This window comes from Neophocaena asiaeorientalis, unplaced genomic scaffold (genome assembly GCF_003031525.2).
Source record: "Neophocaena asiaeorientalis asiaeorientalis breed wild unplaced genomic scaffold, Neophocaena_asiaeorientalis_V1.1 scaffold43, whole genome shotgun sequence".
NCBI classification, from domain to species: domain Eukaryota; kingdom Metazoa; phylum Chordata; class Mammalia; order Artiodactyla; family Phocoenidae; genus Neophocaena; species Neophocaena asiaeorientalis.
The window spans coordinates 7,481,088-7,498,295 of NW_020173674.1; the positions used below are offsets into that span (position 1 = coordinate 7,481,088).

The 17,208-nt window shown below is 56.5% G+C and overlaps 2 protein-coding genes across 6 annotated transcripts in view; both read left to right on the forward strand.

The window, feature by feature from the left end:
• The first annotated feature begins 22 nt into the window (after positions 1-22).
• Positions 23-15,939, forward strand: PYGM (glycogen phosphorylase, muscle associated). Of its 5 annotated transcripts, none has more exons than XM_024749282.1 (21): positions 24-1,683; positions 4,610-4,854; positions 5,908-6,009; positions 6,098-6,176; positions 6,261-6,364; positions 6,742-6,873; positions 8,155-8,266; positions 8,353-8,435; positions 8,855-8,998; positions 9,330-9,422; positions 9,669-9,815; positions 9,981-10,144; positions 10,441-10,555; positions 11,113-11,214; positions 11,556-11,703; positions 12,015-12,073; positions 12,201-12,342; positions 12,783-12,990; positions 14,971-15,105; positions 15,316-15,382; positions 15,500-15,649. In XM_024749282.1, exons 2-21 carry the CDS (start codon positions 4,612-4,614, stop codon positions 15,647-15,649), a joined length of 2,529 nt encoding a protein of 842 aa, XP_024605050.1. In that variant the 5' UTR covers positions 24-1,683; positions 4,610-4,611. The 5 variants fall into 5 exon arrangements, with proteins under 5 accessions (XP_024605052.1, XP_024605051.1, XP_024605050.1 ...); XM_024749280.1 differs by having other exon boundaries at positions 25-486; positions 1,371-4,854; positions 15,500-15,939; XM_024749281.1 differs by having other exon boundaries at positions 25-1,683; positions 4,586-4,854; positions 15,500-15,904.
• Positions 15,940-16,840: 901 nt separating this feature from the next.
• RASGRP2 (RAS guanyl releasing protein 2) overlaps positions 16,841-17,208 on the forward strand; it is a 15,078-nt gene continuing 14,710 nt past the window's right edge. The window contains exon 1 of the mRNA XM_024749286.1: positions 16,841-16,859. The gene's annotated coding sequence lies outside the window, so the exon portion shown is untranslated. The remainder of the gene's footprint in view (positions 16,860-17,208) is intronic.

Here is a 17,208-nt window from a genome sequence, read left to right on the forward strand (position 1 = left end):
CTCTTTGTTTTTTTGCAAAATTTTCTTTTTGTTTTTTTTTTTTTTTTTTTTTTTTTTTTTGGTGTATGATTCAACACTGCGTTAAAGGGGGATGTTCCATTGAATAAAAGAGCAGTGTGGTTTTCTGGGTCTGTTTATTTCCTTTTTTTTAAAATCCCCTCTGCCACCATCAGCACCAGCACCAGTTACCTTACCTGCGTTCAGCTCCTGGCCGCACTTGTCCTTTTCTTCCTGGAGAGCCTCTGGGACCTTCATTAAGGAAGCCCCCATCTACCTCCCTGTGCAGTTTCGCTGGGGGAAGCTGGTGTGTGGGCGGCCCCACCTCCTCCCTCTGCCTTAGTAGTTAGTGGCTGAGAACCTGGTGACCCCCTCCCTGGTCTCTCTTTTCGAAGGCCTTTCCCTGGGGCTTGGACCTCCACATGCGATGAGCTCCAGTTGTGATTTGTACCTGGAGCCTGCCACCTGACTGTGAGGTCCTGGGCCTAGGTAGGCATCGGCACTAAAGGTCAAGCCAACTAATCCTGCCTCTCAGGCTCAGCTGCTAGAGTTAAAACTGTCAAGTGGCTTTTTCTCTCTCTGCCGGTGACTCGCAGCCTGCCACACTGCAGCCTTCGGGGAGAGGTGGGGCGGGAGAAGGACTCACCTTGTGCTTTGTAAGCACTTCGCAGAGGGTCTCTGGCTGTTTTGGTCTTTGGTGTCTGGGGTGGTAGATAGGGCCCATGGTGGCACCAGAAAAATCCATCTCAGGACATGACATGGGGCAGTGAGGGTCTTGTTCAGCTGCTGCTGCTTTGCTACAGTTCCCTTGGGGAGAGCTGCACTGGGGCCTGCCCTTCCCCACTAGCTTTCCTTCCTTCCAGGAGGCTGAGGGACAGCAAGCTTCTGTTGCCCACAGCTCCTGGCCAGCGGGGACAGCACAACGCTGGCCTGGGCTGCTTTCCAGCTTCAGGCTGGGGCTGGCCGCTGCTGTTTTATCTGGAGCAGAGCCTTGCGTGTCTGGGCCCCATCCAGGGTGCCTGTGTTTGCTGTAGGCCCCGCAGGGGTTAATGAAGCCTCAGAACCCAGACCTGTTCCCTGGGTCTTCCTAAGCAAGCCCTAAACTTCAGTTGAGTGAAAGGGAGCAGGGAGATCTTTTCTCTTTGTTCTTAGCTGACAGAATGGGGGCAGGGCCTGGGGCCTGGCAACTCTCTTTGACCTTGGCTTCATCTCATTGCTTCCCCCCACAAGCTTGGTTTCCCTGGTGGGCTCGTGGGGCAGTTAATTAGCTCTTTGAAGCTCTGGAAGAGGCAAAGTGGCGCTATGTGGGTTTTAGAAATAAAATCAATAAATGACTTAACCACAGCCCAGCTATCTCCGTTTCTCTCCCCTAGGGCCAGCTCCATTCCTGGGCTCACTCCCTTTCTGTTGCCTGCTGTCAGCTTTCGTTAAGGTTTTGGAGGGTAACAAGTGGCTGAAGGAGGCATCAGTGGCCTTTCTCCAAGCAGCTCAAGGCCCTGAAATGGAAGAGAGACAGCAGGAAGGCTTGGCCCTCGGAACCACAGCAAGCACCTGCCTTTGTGGTGGAACGGGAGGGAGAAGTGCTCTCCCACCTGCCTTGGACACCTAGAGTAGAGAAGAGCCCTCTACTTGACCCTGTTTCTGTTCTGCGGCAGCAGCAGTGTCTCCCCACCCCCTCAAAGCTAGGTTGGTGAAAGGAATGTCGGTTGGGAAAGGTCACTGTCAGGGCTGTGTTACTGAGACCCAGCCAAGGGCTCTGGTGGAACCCAAGATTGGTCCCAGGAAGGAGGCAGGATTTCTGATTAGAAACCTAGTCGGATGTAAACAACCTTGAGTTATTTCAGGTTGGGAAAGTGTGCTCTCAGGATTCTTTAAAATCTATGCATGCAACACTAATGGGGGTGAAAGGGGAGAAGGACTTGGGGAAACAGGTCAGTTTCAGCCTTCAAGTTTCCATCCTGCTGGGCTGGGGGAAGCAAAATAAAAGAGGGGCTCCTGAGGTGGCGTCACCTTTGGAAAAGACTGGAAAGTTTGAGTGGGTGCCAATGACGCAACAAAGACCAAAAGAACCCACAAGAAAGGTAGTTGGAGAAACCAGTTCAAAGTACATCTGTTTCCCAAGAGAAACAGGATGTGTCCCAGTTCAGCAAGTGCCTTGAGTGCAGGGGCGGGGTGAGCACTAAGTTGATGAGCAGGGAGGGGGCGTGGATTGGGTTGACGGTGGGGAGCAGGATAAGAAGCTAGGAATGCTCTGTTAGGGGCAGGTCCATAGTGGCAGGAAAATTAGGGGTCAGTGCAAAGGTTTGTGTGGCCAGAGCATGCAGCCACAGTTGGGGCATGAGATGACAACATGGGGAACTGGCGCTACCTTGTCGACAACTGTGCCAAAGAGCTTCTGAGCTCTACCCGGCCCTCCACAAGGAACCACGGGCCAGGCAGCCCAAGATGCTGGCCAAGCGCAGAGAACCAGGTGCTCGGTGGAGGGTGGGGTGAACCTCCCCAGAGGCACAGCCCGGGAGGAAAGGCTGAGGGTGGGAACTGTGAGACCTGAGAGCCACCAGGCATTCTTTTGAAATACAAGGTGTAAAAAACTTAAAATGCAAACGTTTTAAGAGGAAGTTTTCTGTGTTCTCATGGCATCTGTGTTTTGGTGTTCTCTTCATGGTCTTTTTTCTCTGCTCTGGAGCACGCACTATGGAAGACCAGAACAGACGCTATTTGGGAGTAGGGGTAGAGCAGAGCTTGGCCTTTGGAAGACTTGGAGTTTGGCTCCCATACTAGGGTGGTAATTCCAGGGCTGGGTCTGCTGTGGCGCAGAGAGTCCTCAAACAGCTTGGCCTTCCTTGAACCAGACTCAATAACATCCTGCTGCTGTCCCGGCCTCTGACCTGCTTCCTTGGCCCTCAGACCAGAGCACCCAGTCCTCCCCTTCCACCGGCCCAGCGCCCGGCCCCAGGAAGCCCAGGCATCCTTTGAAATAGCACCAGGCCCTGGGCTCCTTTTGCTCAAAGAACAAAGCAGGATCTGAGGTCAGCCTCCACAAGACTAGGAGGCAGTGGCTGGAGGAAGCAGGGATTTGTATTCTCACTTGAGAGTATACATTTCTTGAAGGAATTCAAGGCTCAGTAAAGTAAAGCAACCAGCCTGAGTTCCCACAGCAAATCAGTGCTGGGGCCAGGACACCAGCAGTGAACTGGGGGCAGCCAAAGCCGCAGAAGGAAGGATCTGTAGCTGCCAGGCCCTGGGGAGGAATGGTGTAACGTTCCCGGGGTGCAGGAGCTCCCATTTTATGGGTGAAGTCACATTTATGAACCTGGCCCACTCTTTTTTTTTTTTTTATACAGCAGGTTCTTATTAGTCATCAACTTTATACACATCAGTGTATACATGTCAATCCCAATCGTCCAATTCAGCACACCACCATCCCCACCCCCCGCCACAGCTTTCCCCCCTTGGGGTCCATACGTTTCTGGCCCACTCTTTAGGCCTGTCCAGTGTGAGGCCCCAGGTGGGAGAAATGAATGGGAGAAGGCCTTCACTCAGTCACCTGGCAGCTGCGTCATGGGGAGACCTAATGCCACTGGCTAATGTGTGTGTGTGTCTGTGTAGGGGGTGCTTCAGTTCTACCCCTGTGGGCCACAGAACTGTAGTTCCCAGGGACCCCTGCTCCAGGCTGGTGACTTCCAGCCAAAGCTGGCCTGTAATCTGACCGTCCCTCTCAAAAGGTCACTTCAGAGGTCCTTGAGGGACAGCAACAGGGGGAGCTCAGAGTGACTTGGCTTTGTGAGGGGGTGGGGCGGGGAGGGGCCCTGCCTTAGGCGACCTCCCCATACCACCCCTGGAACCCGGGGTCCTGGTCCCCCTTCTCCCAGCCACCCAGTGTCCTCTGCTAGCTGCCCTTCTTCTGTTCGGGGTACCCTGATCCTCAGCGCCTGGGCCTTCAGCCTGTGGGGAATCCTGGCCCCTCTTGCCACATGTGTCCTCCCCACCCGGGTGCAGGGCCACCGTGGAAGCTTGACCAGAGGGCATCCTGCCTGTGGTTTGCAGCCTCTTGCGTGAAGGTCTAGAACCGAAGTCAAGCTGCTCTGATGGAGGCTGGGCCTCCTGTCACCTGTCCTCCTTGACAGCGCCCTCAGCCTCTCCAGGGAGTCCTGATTGAGGGCCTGCAATCAGGCTGCATCCTTCATCTATAACCCAGGAGAGGGGCCCAGATCAGGGCTACCTCAGCCAAAGTCACAGCCTAGAGGCTCCAGTCAAGCCTCAGGCCTCAAGCCAGTGCTCTGCCTGCTGCATCTTGTCTCTGACCCTGCAAAAGGCAGGGACGGGGACAGAAGACAGCAGACCCCAGTGTGTGAGGCCTGGAGGAAGTGGGTCAGCGCAGGGCTGCGAATGAGCCAGGGTGGCCCTCCCTGCCCCTCCTCTCCTCCCCTCACCCCAAAATAGCTCCCCGAGCAGCCAAGCCAAGACCGACCCATCGAGGGAGGAGGTGGGGCACGTTGCCCAGAGCCAGGCTTTAAAGCACCAGCCGGCTGGGGATCTCCACTCCCTGGCTGGAGGCACTGCTCAGGCTGCCCGCCTGTCCACACAGTCAGTCCGGCCCGCCCTCCCGCAGCCATGTCCCGGCCCCTGACAGACCAGGAGAAGAGAAAGCAGATCAGCGTGCGTGGCCTGGCCGGCGTGGAGAATGTGACCGAGCTGAAGAAGAACTTCAACCGGCACCTGCACTTCACCCTCGTGAAAGACCGCAATGTGGCCACCCCTCTAGACTACTACTTTGCGCTGGCCTTCACCGTGCGTGACCACCTCGTGGGCCGCTGGCTCCGCACGCAGCAGCACTACTACGAGAAGGACCCCAAGGTGCTGCTTGGGGCACCCCGGGAGGGGAATGGGCTGGGGGCTGGGAGATCTTGACCAAGTGGCAGCCCCTCCCTGGGGTCAGGGCTCTCTGCAGCAAAATAAAGGGTCACTCCAGGTTCCTGAGGTTGGAGGATCCAGGGGTGCCAGGTGCAATGGGCTGCTGGGGCAACCCAGGGGGAGAAATCTGGGATGGGGGCAGGTCAGGGGGCTCGGGTCAGTTAGGCTGGTTGCCAAGGCCCAGGGCTCACTCAGAGAATGGAGGGGCTTCTGGGGGACATGAAGACCCCTGTGGCCTGGGTTGGGCCCTAAGTGGAAGGACATATCATTGAATGTGTGCGTGGTGTGTGCTGGTGCAGCGCATGGGGCGCAGCTGGGGCAGCTGGGGTGGTGAGATCAAATGTCTGTTGGGGTCACTGGTAAATGTCAGCAACCTGACACTTCTGGGCAGGCGTGGGGGAGGGCCAGGGAGGGGACCCAGGGAACCAGGAGACCAGGCACCATCAGCATCCTAGATCCTGGCAGCTCTCCGTCCTCTTCTTGGGACTGAGGCTTGAGAGCCAGGAGGCCCTCTGCAAGGACGGGAGGTGGCCGACTCTAGCCCTGAGTCATGTGTGACCTTGAGCCAATGACTTTTTTCTCTGGGCCTGGCTTTCCCTTTTGGGAAGCACTTGGAGGTGCTTCCCTATGTTCTGACTCCCTGATGGGCTGGCTGTTGGCAGGATTGCATGCAATGAAAGGAGTTCCTACCTCTCCTAGGCACCTCTCCTAGCCCCTGAGGTAGATATGGCCAGCCCCATTTTCCAGATGAGGAAACTGAGGCTCAGAGAAGAAAAGTGATTTGTCCAAAGTCAGAAGAAATGCTGGGACCAGAATCTTGCCTGTTGGGTCCCAAAGCCTGAGAAGGGGGGAGAAATGGAGGCAGGGCTGGAACATGCTGGGGTCTAGGAGTGGGGCAGGAAGTATGAGAGGTGCAGGCCCAGCTGGGCCTGGCTGAATGTTAGTGGGTGGCCTTGATGCCCTCCCCTCCACCTCCCCACCTGTCTCTCCGGGCAGAGGATCTACTACCTGTCTCTGGAATTCTATATGGGCCGGACGCTACAAAACACCATGGTGAACCTGGCCTTGGAGAATGCCTGTGATGAGGCCACCTACCAGGTGTGTAGGGGTGGGGCAAGGCTTGGGGCTTGGGAGATTGACCTGCTGGCCCTTGGCCCTGATGCCTGCCATACCCTCCCGCCTCTAGCTGGGCCTGGACATGGAGGAGCTGGAGGAAGTCGAGGAGGACGCAGGGCTGGGCAACGGGGGCCTGGGCCGGCTGGCGGGTAAGTGAGCAGGGTGGCAGGGGATTGGGCAGAAGGGTTCCTTTGTGCCACGTCTCTGACACCCACCTCCATGCACACCCCTAGCCTGCTTTCTGGACTCCATGGCGACACTGGGCCTGGCTGCCTATGGCTACGGGATCCGCTATGAGTTTGGGATTTTTAACCAGAAGATCTCTGGGGGTTGGCAGGTGAGTGACCTTGGGCCCTGACCTTGTTATTATGATGGAGAAGACCCCTATTTGTTCATTCATCTGCACATAGATCCAGAACCAGCCCCAGCCTTGGTGGAAAACATCCTTGCCCCTTCCCCCTGGCCCCAAGCCAGTTGTTAGCTCTGGGGATAGGAGGTCCATACCTGTGGAATGTCTCAGGCTCTCTTACACACACGGTGTCCCCGTGGATATTCCACCAGACCAGGGGCCCACCTACCCCAAAGCCCTTCATTTACACCCTCCCTGTATAGGGCACATTAGGGCCACTGCTCCTGGCCTACTCACCACCTGCTGTGGTGTGAGCCTGGCTCTGACACTGCCTTCCTTTCTCCCCTGACCTGCCTTGGGCTCAGATAGAGGAGGCTGATGACTGGCTTCGCTACGGCAACCCCTGGGAGAAGGCCCGACCCGAGTGCACACTGCCTGTGCACTTCTATGGCCGAGTGGAGCACACCAACCAAGGGGCCAAGTGGGTGGACACGCAGGTGAGGGGGACGTCAGGGAGCGGGGTGTGGTGGTGGGGAAATCTAGTGAGGGAGAGGGGAGGAGGTTCTAGAGGAAACAGAGAGAAACAAGGAAAGAGCCTGCAGGCTACTGGACCTAGTGCTATTTTATAATGGATGCCACTGAGGCTCAGAGAGGTTAAGTGACTTATTCAAGGTCACACAGCTAGAACTAGGAGAGACTGGAGACAGGGTCACAGGGGAGCCAGACCAAGTGCAGAGCCTGGGAGGAGGAGAGAGGCCACCCTGCTCTACCAGTGCTTCTCCCCTGACCTGGCTCCTTTCCACCACCCCACAAGACTCATCAAAGAATAATCACGGAATCTTGGCTCCCCTGCACATCTGAACTGGGGGCTTGATGGGAAACAAAGCAACAGCCCAGAAACGGGGACAGGGGAGAAACTTAAAAGCCTGGAGAGGGCAATTGACTTGTTCAAGGTCACAGAGCAAGTTAGAGGGAACCTAAAGCTAAACGAGGTGTCCAAATTCCAGCTCAGCCAGCCTTGCTGTGGCTGCAGGTCATCGGCCTCCAGATGGCTGCACAGCAACCTCTAGGCTTTCAGAATCTAGAGTTTGTTCTGCTGTCATCCACGCTAAGGTCCAGCAGGGCTCTGGCTGCCCGCCTAGCTCTATGTTCTTGGGCCAGTCCCTTCCCTCTCTAAGCTGCAGCTTTCACTCTGCTCCAATCAGGGGCTACTTAAATGTTGGGGAGGGAGGCGTGGGTGTGCCCCCGCCCCATGATAATGGGCAGCTATCAGCAGCAATTATTGATGTTTGCTAATTGTGGGAGGTGGGGCCAGCATTAGTCACTGCTAATTAGCCCTGTGGTCAACCAGGCATAAGCCCTTTGGATGGCCTTGACCTCCGTGACCCCCTCAGCCAGGCCCCATGGTTCCCCCCAGCCCTTCCATGAGTCCAGAGTGTCCTCTAGACTGTGCTCAGGCCAGCGGCCAGCTCATCGCCATCATGGCGGAGTGGCCACCAACAGGGCTCCGCCCTGGGCTCCGAGCTCATCCCCACCTCCTGGAATCTTCACAACAGCCCAGCAAGGAGGGGCATGGTGGTGGAGGCACTGGGAAGTCCTCTCCTTATGGACGAGGTCCAGAGAGGTTGGCGGGGCTGCTTGTGGTCACCCAGAGTTGGGACTAGAACCCGGCGTGGGGAGTTGGGGGAGTGCAGTGACAGAGCACAGAGTTCGGGCTCTCAGGGCCTCTCGGGCATGGCAGATGCCCACCTCCTGACGCCACACCGGGTGCCCCGCAGGTGGTGTTGGCCATGCCTTACGACACACCTGTGCCCGGCTACCGCAACAACATCGTCAATACCATGCGCCTGTGGTCTGCCAAGGCCCCCAATGACTTCAACCTCAAGGACTGTGAGTTCAGCCAAAGTCAGCAGCCCCTGCCCACCCTGGCCCACACTTGACCCAAGCCTGACCCTGTCCCCACATTCGTTCCTCAGTCAACGTCGGCGGCTACATCCAGGCTGTGCTGGACCGCAACCTGGCTGAGAATATCTCCCGTGTCCTGTATCCCAACGACAACGTATGTTACCCCCTGGGCTGGGGACAGGAAGCCAGAGTGCATGGGAGAGGGCAGGAGAAGGGGAGTGACACTTGCTGGTGCCCTAGTCACACCCAAGGCATATTGCTGGCCCCTATGTGTCCTGTTCTTCCCCCAAGTTCATTAAGTGGGAGGATGCCTGAGTCCTGGGGGCAGCAGGTTAGGGTGGGGCACTTTGGATGAGCCGCTCCCTGGTAACACCCACAATACTCCTGGTCCTTAGCCCTCCCTCCTGCTACCATCCACATTGCTGCTTCTTGGTGGGTGAAAGACCCCTGGGTCCCTGAGGTGGGGCAGCTCAGGGCTCAGGAATCTTGGTGTGGGTGGGAGTCTCCCCTGGCCACACCCACAGCAGTGTTAGGCCACCACCTTGACTCCACCCTGCCTGGCACTGTCCCCAGTTCTTTGAGGGGAAAGAGCTTCGGCTGAAGCAGGAGTACTTCGTAGTGGCTGCCACGCTCCAGGACATCATCCGCCGCTTCAAATCCTCCAAGTTCGGCTGCCGAGACCCTGTGCGCACGAGCTTCGACGCCTTCCCGGATAAGGTACCAGGCCCCAGGGAAGGCCAGTCTCTACACCTCCTGTGATGGGTGCCATCCCTCCTCCCTCCAGTCTCAGCCTGAACCACCCATTTTACAGATGACGACGTGGAGGCTGGGTGTTGGGGGTCGGGGTGGGGGGATCTGCTCGCGATCCTCAGTAGAACCTCGCTCCCCTCTTCCTCCTGCCCCATACCTGCCCCCGTGAGGGCCTCCACCCCCAGCTCAACCCTAGAACCATGAGGGGCCCTGGGGGGCGGTGCTCTGAAGGGGCAAAGGACAGCGATCATAGCCTTGGTTTGGAGCCCAGACTGACTCCAATGCCCCCCGCCCCCAGGTGGCCATCCAGCTGAATGACACCCACCCCTCCTTGACCATCCCCGAGCTGATGAGGATCCTGGTGGACCAGGAGCGGCTGGACTGGGACAAGGTGGGCTTCAGGGCCCCTCCTGCACCCCTGCCTCACCCTCTGCATCTCAGGGTTCCCCTCCCAGTCTGGGGAGTGGAAAGATGTGGGTGGAGCCCCCACTGCACAGACGGCAGTGTGAGGCCCAGAGGGCGGGTGTCCTAGAACCTGGCGCGGCAGTGGCAGGGCCAGGGCTCTTGGCTGCACAGTGAGTGTGGAGAGCCATCCGGCTTAAGCCCGGGGGTCCTTCCTCGCCATCCTGTCTGTCAGGCATGGGATGTGACTGTGAAGACCTGTGCCTATACCAACCACACGGTGTTGCCCGAGGCCCTGGAGCGCTGGCCCGTGCACCTCATCGAGACCCTGCTGCCTCGGCACCTCCAGATCATCTATGAGATCAACCAGCGCTTCCTTAATGTGAGTGGAGGAAGCGTGGGGTGGAGGGTGGGGCGTGGAGGGCATGGAAAGCATGGCTCCTGAGACTCTGGCAGGGAGGGCTGTGGACAGAGACCTGGGGATAGGGTAGGGGCTGGAAACCTGGGTCCTGGGTCCCCGTCCTAGCTCTTGGCTCTCCTGGCACAGCGGGTGGCGGCTGCGTTCCCAGGGGATATAGACCGGCTGAGGCGCATGTCGCTGGTGGAGGAGGGCGCGGTGAAACGTATCAACATGGCACACCTGTGCATCGCCGGTTCACATGCTATCAATGGCGTGGCTCGCATCCACTCCGAGATCCTCAAGAAGACGACGTAAGACCCACTCCCCAGACACCGCCCCTCCCGCTGGACCCCCGCTCACCCCCTCACTGTCCGGCACCAGCCATTCACAGTTGCCCTCAGCTGGCCCCTTCCACGGGTGGCACCACTCTTACAAGCATCATAGCCTTGCCGTCCAGTCCAGTCCTGTCCCCAGATGACCCCTCTTACACACAGCACCCTCCCCCTCCCCTCCAGGCCCCTTTCATCAAGAAACCAGGGTAGGGGCCCCAGGGAGGAGGGCTTCATCCCACAGGGGTGATTGGTGATTCCCCGACCCCATCCTATAGCTTCAAGGACTTCTATGAGCTAGAGCCTCATAAGTTCCAGAATAAGACCAACGGCATCACTCCTCGCCGCTGGCTGGTTATGTGTAACCCTGGGCTGGCAGAAGTCATTGCTGAGGTGAGCGTTCACATATGGCCAGCAGGGGTCAACACGGTCACCGCAGGGAGCATCTGGGTGTGGTTGTGTATGTGGTTCACTGTAGGGCACCCATCTGAGGGCTGAAGTCCATCCTGCACTGCGTTCCCCAAGCCTTGCATCTGTCTGGAGAAGGGGAACCATTTTCTTACTTGCATGAGGGTGCCTGTGGGCGAATGGAGGCCCTGGCTATGAAGGTCAACCTGGTGGAGTTCACAGTCTAATGGAGGGGTTATCAGCAGGTCACATCTGGATTGAGACCAGAAAGGGGCAGAGAGTGGGAGCGGGGCCCTGAGGTCAATGCCTGTCAGAGGAAAAGGCCAAGAGGAAGGCCTGTGGGGTCAGATGGGGGTCAGCCATCAGAGCTCAAGGTCAGGAGGGGAGGAAAGATGCACATACATGTACTACCCCCCAGCTGGGAGGATGCAGAGGAAGGAGCTGTCTGCAGTGGATGGGGCTTGGTTGACCTGGAAAGGGACCCCTCTGTGAGGGAGGACGGAGGAGGGATATGGGCCTAACTGAGAGCTATCTTCGCACAGCGCATCGGGGAGGACTACATCGCAGACCTGGACCAGCTGCGCAAACTGCTCTCCTATGTGGACGATGAAGCCTTTATCCGGGATGTGGCCAAAGTGAAGCAGGTGAGGAGCGCTGCAATCTGGGACAGACTCCTGTGCTAGGGCTTGAGTGGAGGGTGCTGGAGGGGCCGGATGTCTGAGTCAGGAATGGCCGATAGAGCTCATCTCTTCTGCAACGTCAGGCCATTGGTAGAAGTTGCCTGGAGTCAGTCCATGGTGGGAAGGCATCATCTGACCTCACTGGAAGAGTGCTGACGTTGATTAGCAATGTCTGCCCTGATGCAGGAGTGGATAAAGGTGGCAAGGGAGACTTCTATCCTCACCTTCCTGGGAAAGGAATGAGACTGTAGGATTTCCTGAGGCTGAGGCCTATTGGTGAGCTCTCTCCACTCCCCTGACTTCAGGAAAACAAGTTAAAGTTCTCTGCGTACCTAGAGAAGGAATACAAAGTCCACATCAACCCCAACTCGCTCTTCGACGTCCAGGTGAAGCGGATTCATGAATATAAACGCCAGCTCCTCAACTGCCTCCATGTCATCACAATGTACAACCGTGAGTGGCAGGGTTCCCTCTGGCTCCCGGTTCCCCGCTCTGTGTACCTCCCAGGATACTATATACTTCCTGATCAACATCTCCTTTGACCTCAGGATAACTCTTGGGACATGGAATTATCCCCATTTCACAGATGGGCAAACTGAGGCTCAGAAGGGGAGGAAGTGACAGATCTGAGGTCACAAAGCAAGTGATTGCCCAAGTCAGGGCTACTGTCTCCCAGCCCAGCCCTGGCTGGATGAGTGCTGTCAGGTGTTACTGCCTAGAGGGAAAACCTGGCCCACTCACTGGATCCCTCTGTTTCTCCATAGGCATCAAGAAGGATCCCAATAAGTTTTCTGTGCCTCGGACTGTGATGATTGGAGGGAAGGTGAGAAGCCGGGCTGCAGACCATGGCTGTGGTTCTTTGATATCCAGGTTGAGGTCAGCCTGGCTGGGTTGCAGGATGGGGCTAGGAGGTCAGGCTGTGGAGCTGACCCCAGACTGTGCTCCCACAGGCTGCACCTGGGTACCACATGGCCAAGATGATCATCAAACTCATTACAGCCGTTGGGGATGTGGTCAACCACGACCCGGTGGTGGGAGACCGCCTCCGCCTGGTCTTCTTGGAGAACTACCGAGTCTCACTGGCCGAGAAAGGTGGAATGCCGCCAGTGGGGACCCTAGGGAAGCTCTGATTAGTTCAGTTCCAGGAAGAGATATTAATCTCCTCTTCTTAGGGTGCTTGCACTTTAAGGAAGAACCTGGAGAGGACGATACTCAAATCATGAGGATGTCCCTTTAATGGTGGTATGGGGTGAAATTATAGGGGAGATGGGCCTCAGTGGTGCCCTTTAAGTCACACAGTGGAGCTGGGGGGTGGGGGGAGTCCAGGTTAGGTCCCAGATGTTCAAATATCAACAAGAGGTGGCGGGGCGGTGGGGGGCAGTGAGAGAGAGACTTAATTGGTTAAGAGTGGAGCGTTGGGGTGGAGGGGACTCTGAATCTGGCTAGGCCTAGGGCCAGACTAACTCCAGAGTCTCTAGCTGGTCTGGGGCTCTTCCTGGAGCTGAGCTTGTCTCCTGCTGCCCCCCCAACAGTGATCCCGGCTGCTGACCTTTCCGAGCAGATCTCTACTGCGGGCACTGAGGCCTCAGGCACTGGCAACATGAAGTTCATGCTCAATGGGGCTCTGACCATTGGCACCATGGATGGGGCCAATGTGGAGATGGCAGAAGAGGCGGGAGAGGAGAACTTCTTCATCTTCGGCATGCGGGTGGAGGACGTGGAAAGGCTTGACCAGAGAGGGTATGGGCTGCAAAGTTCACAGTCTGTGGGCAGGAGGCACCAAGGTGCGACTGCTGGAGGTAGAACCGGGAGCAAGAGGCATGACTGGAAAGGCTGGTCCAGGCTGCACAAGGTCTTAGTTATGGCCATCACGAGTCTAGAAAACTTTTGAGGTAACTTATAACAAATAAGGTTAATGAAATGGGAAAAGAAAGAAGTAACATAGAACTGAAGGAAAAGGAAGAGAAAATAATACCAACCCTCAGAGATAATATTATTTCTGGAATTGGAAGTAAAGTGAAATTCTTAGCTCCCTGGCAGCCATGGCAAAAAGGGAAATATGAGTACAGTAGTTATATCTGTGCTTGTGGTCAGAAACGTAGATCTTCAGAGAAGACATTTTCCTGGCATTACATTTTTTTTTTTTTTTTTTTTATCAACCACTGTGCCACCAGGGAAGCCCCTGGCATTACATTTTTAACATTTTAAAATATGATTTTTTCTTATCATAAAAGCAGTACATGCTCACTGGTTAGAAATATACAAAGCCACAAAGAATAAAACAACTGTCATCCATAATCTCATCACCCAGATTTAAAGCCACAGTTCTCTTTTTCTTCATGTATTTATATGTGTGTGTATATAGTTTTTAAAAGTTGGGAATAATGCATGTACAGTATGGAATCCTGTTATCTTAACATTGGTGAGGCATTTTCCATGTCATTAAATAGTCCCCAAGATATTTTACATGTTTGTATAGCATTCTCTCTTACGTACATGGCATAACTTATTTAACTAGTTCCGTATGGTTGGACATTAAGGTTGATTTCCCCTGTTAGGATAAACGTCCCTGTGATGACTAACCTTTTACATTGATGTCCACATCTCTGATTATTTCCTTAAGATAATTATTAGAAGGGGGTATATCTGAGTAAAAAGTATGAGTTCTTAAGGCTCCTGATACACATTGTCAAATTGTTTTCCAGGAAGTTGGTACCAGTTTACACTCCCACCAACAGCTTACAAGAGCTGGCACTGAATGTTGATAGGAATTTCTCCTGTGGGGCTTGACTAGAAAGTTTAGACTTGGTCCTTTGTTGTTGTTGTTTTGGTTGCACCGTGTGACGTGTGGGATCTTAGTTCCTTGACTAGGGATTGAACCCGCGTCCCCTGCATTGGAAGCGTGGCAGACTTGGTCCTTTGGACAGGAAGGAAATGTGAAATGTTTTGAGCAAAGTCCAACACGTTCAGAACTAGGCTCCAGATGGACACTTTTGGCTGCAGGAGGGAGGCTTGACTGGAGGGGACAATGTCTAGGTGGGGGACCAGTGTGGGGCTGACACCAGATGGCAGGGGGAGTCCCCTGCAGCAGACCAGTGCTGGGGATGGGGATTAGGGACATTGTTGAGGAGGCGGACTTGGTTTCTGGTTGGAAGAGAGAAAGGGAGGAAAGAGATGAGACTGGTCTTGAGAGATTTGAACCCAGGTGGCTCAGGAATGGATTGTGCTGCCTTAGGAAGTGGGACACCGGAGGAAAGCTGGTGCCAGGCACAGCGATGAGCTTGGCTGGACGGTTCGAACTTAAGGATGTTCCTCACGATATACCTGTTCGCTCCTTCTGGGGCCTGAGAGTGAGGCCAGGGATGGACTGTGGATGGTGGGGGAGAAAAGCCATGAACGGAGGAAAGAAACCTGTTGGGAGACAGTGGTGGTGTGTGGGAAGAAGAGCGCTTGGTTTGGGGCCTTTGGCTCTGACACTACCTTTCTCTCCTCTCTAGACCTCAGTTTCCTCATCCACGAAGTGGGGGATGAAAAGCTGAGCTGAGAAGGGAGGGGGCCTCTTGGAAAGACCTCCAGAGGGAGTGTGGCAGCTGCGGGGAGGGCAGTAGCAGGCTGGGCCTGGGTTTTGACCCTGGGGCTTGGAACTTCCTGGATTTTTGCTGGAGGAGGAGGAGCCAGGAACCCATTTCCAGGGCACTGACTACAGCTCTTCCCCAACAGGTACAATGCCCAGGAATACTATGACCGAATTCCGGAGCTTCGGCACATCATTGACCAGCTGAACAGCGGCTTCTTCTCCCCCAAACAGCCCGACCTGTTCAAGGCCATTGTCAATATGCTCATGCACCATGACCGGTGAGCTGGCCGGCCAGGAAACTGCGCACGTGGGGCTGCTGGGCTCAGTAGGGCTCAGGTGCGGTGGGGAGGCTGGACAGGGCTTCTGGGCAGTTGGGACTAGATTCCTTTGGAAGCAGCATCACTGTTCAGGTCCCCAGAAATCCAATGGGACAGGATGGGCTTGGCCCTTGACCTCATGAAACTTCCTGATTCTCCATTCCCCTCCAGGTTTAAAGTCTTTGCAGATTATGAAGAGTACATTAAATGCCAGGAGAGAGTCAGTGCCCTGTACAAGGTGAGGGGTCCTGGGCCAGGGGCTGGCAGGGCTTTGGTGGCCCTGGTTGGGATGAGGTGGTAGGTGGGGACCCCACTGGCAGAGCAAACCCAGAGCTAGCTCCCTTTTGGCTTGTAGAACCCGAGAGAGTGGACGCGGATGGTGATCCGGAACATAGCCACCTCTGGCAAGTTCTCTAGCGACCGCACCATTGCCCAGTACGCCAAGGAGATCTGGGGCGTGGAGCCTAACCGCCAGCGCCTGCCAGCACCTGATGAGAAGATCTGAGCCTCTAGACCAGACCCAAACCTGCCCCTGAGTCTGTTGGCAGTCCCTTGGGCCAGCTCCAGCTCCTCGTCCAGAGGGTAGGGTACTGGGGTTAGATCTCTAAACCTCTTCCTGGAACCCCATTTCCCATCAGCCTTGAGATCCCAGTGTTCAGCGTGACTAAGGACACTGCTCCCGTCCTGTCCTCGGGCTCCCCGCCCGCTCCTATTTATGGCTCTGACCAACTTTACCCACTCCCCAATAAACTGGTTCTCCTTGGGAGCCTCCTTACTCCTCTGTCTGTTGGGAAATATTTTTAGCTCTGGGCGGCATAGCAGCTGCACAGTCACCGCGCCTTACCCCCACCCGTGTCAGGTGCGTCCCCTCAGAAGAGGGGGGGCGGCCTGTGGGGGCAGGGCCCGGACTCTCCTGCCCACTTCCAAGCGTCATCCTCCACGCCTCTCTTCCCAGTGCTGTGTCCATACTAGGTCAGCGGCCTGCTAGGCTGGCCGGAGGCGTGGCATCCGCCCGGGTGGGGCCCACCCGGGCCGGGAGCGGGGACTTAGGCAGAGGCCTCCAGGACTACTGAAGATCCGTGCGGTTGGGGGCCAGACTCAAAAGGGGGAGGAGCCTCTGGGTGGTTGGCGGCTTCTTGACTCCGCCCTTAGCCCCGCCCCACTGCGGCGTTTAAGGGTCTCTCAGCAGGTGGCTGCGCTAGGTCCAAAGTAAGGAGAGTGTTAGGGCGGGGGACACACACAGACCGTCTAGGCTAGGCCGGTGTTGCCCCTCCTCACTTGGGGAAACTAAGGACCAGAAGGGGCCTGTTTGTAGGTCTCGTTTTACCGAGATTGAGGTGTGGGGGTGGTCCTGCCTCCGCAGCCGGGTAGCAGGGCGGGGCACGCCTCAGAAGATTTGTTTGGGGCCCGATGGTTTCACAGTGAGTGTGTTTGAACCTGAACAGCCGGAAACGGTTACCGGCTCCCCTAGGCCCGGCTTGTGGGGACCCCAACCGCCTGCGGCTTCCCCTCCCAAGTTCCTCTCTGCCAGGGATGGGGGGGGGGGCGTTGGCCAGGCCTCCAGGCTCCAGTTTTCTAGCTGCGGAGAACCCACCCGTCGCTTGCAGCTGCCCCTTTTCATCTGGCCTCATGGGGAGCCAGGCTTCCGGGGCCCCAGTCCCTCCTGTGTGAACTGGAGCTCCCTCTATCCCCAGACCTCGAGGCCCCTTCTCCAGGTAGCCGCGTTTTCATTCCTCCCTCCCCACAAGCCCCTCTCCCCCAAGTGTTCCCACCTTGTCCTAGCCCCTCCCCCAGGCTATCACAAGGACCCGCCGCGCCCACGCCCCCGATCTCTACCCAACCTGTGCCCCCCGCTGCCCGCAGGAAGACGCCCGGCCCCAGGCCGGGTTAGCCCCGTGGGAACGGTTTGTCTCGAAAACAGGAACCCGGGCCGGGGGCTGGGCGGGGCGCCCCTTCCCCACCGCAGTCTACTTCCTGCCCCTCCCGGCTTCCTCTGCCCCACACCAGACAGGGCGGGGGGCAGGGGGGTGTCTGTGATGGGGGGAGAGGAGAGGTGGTTTAGTT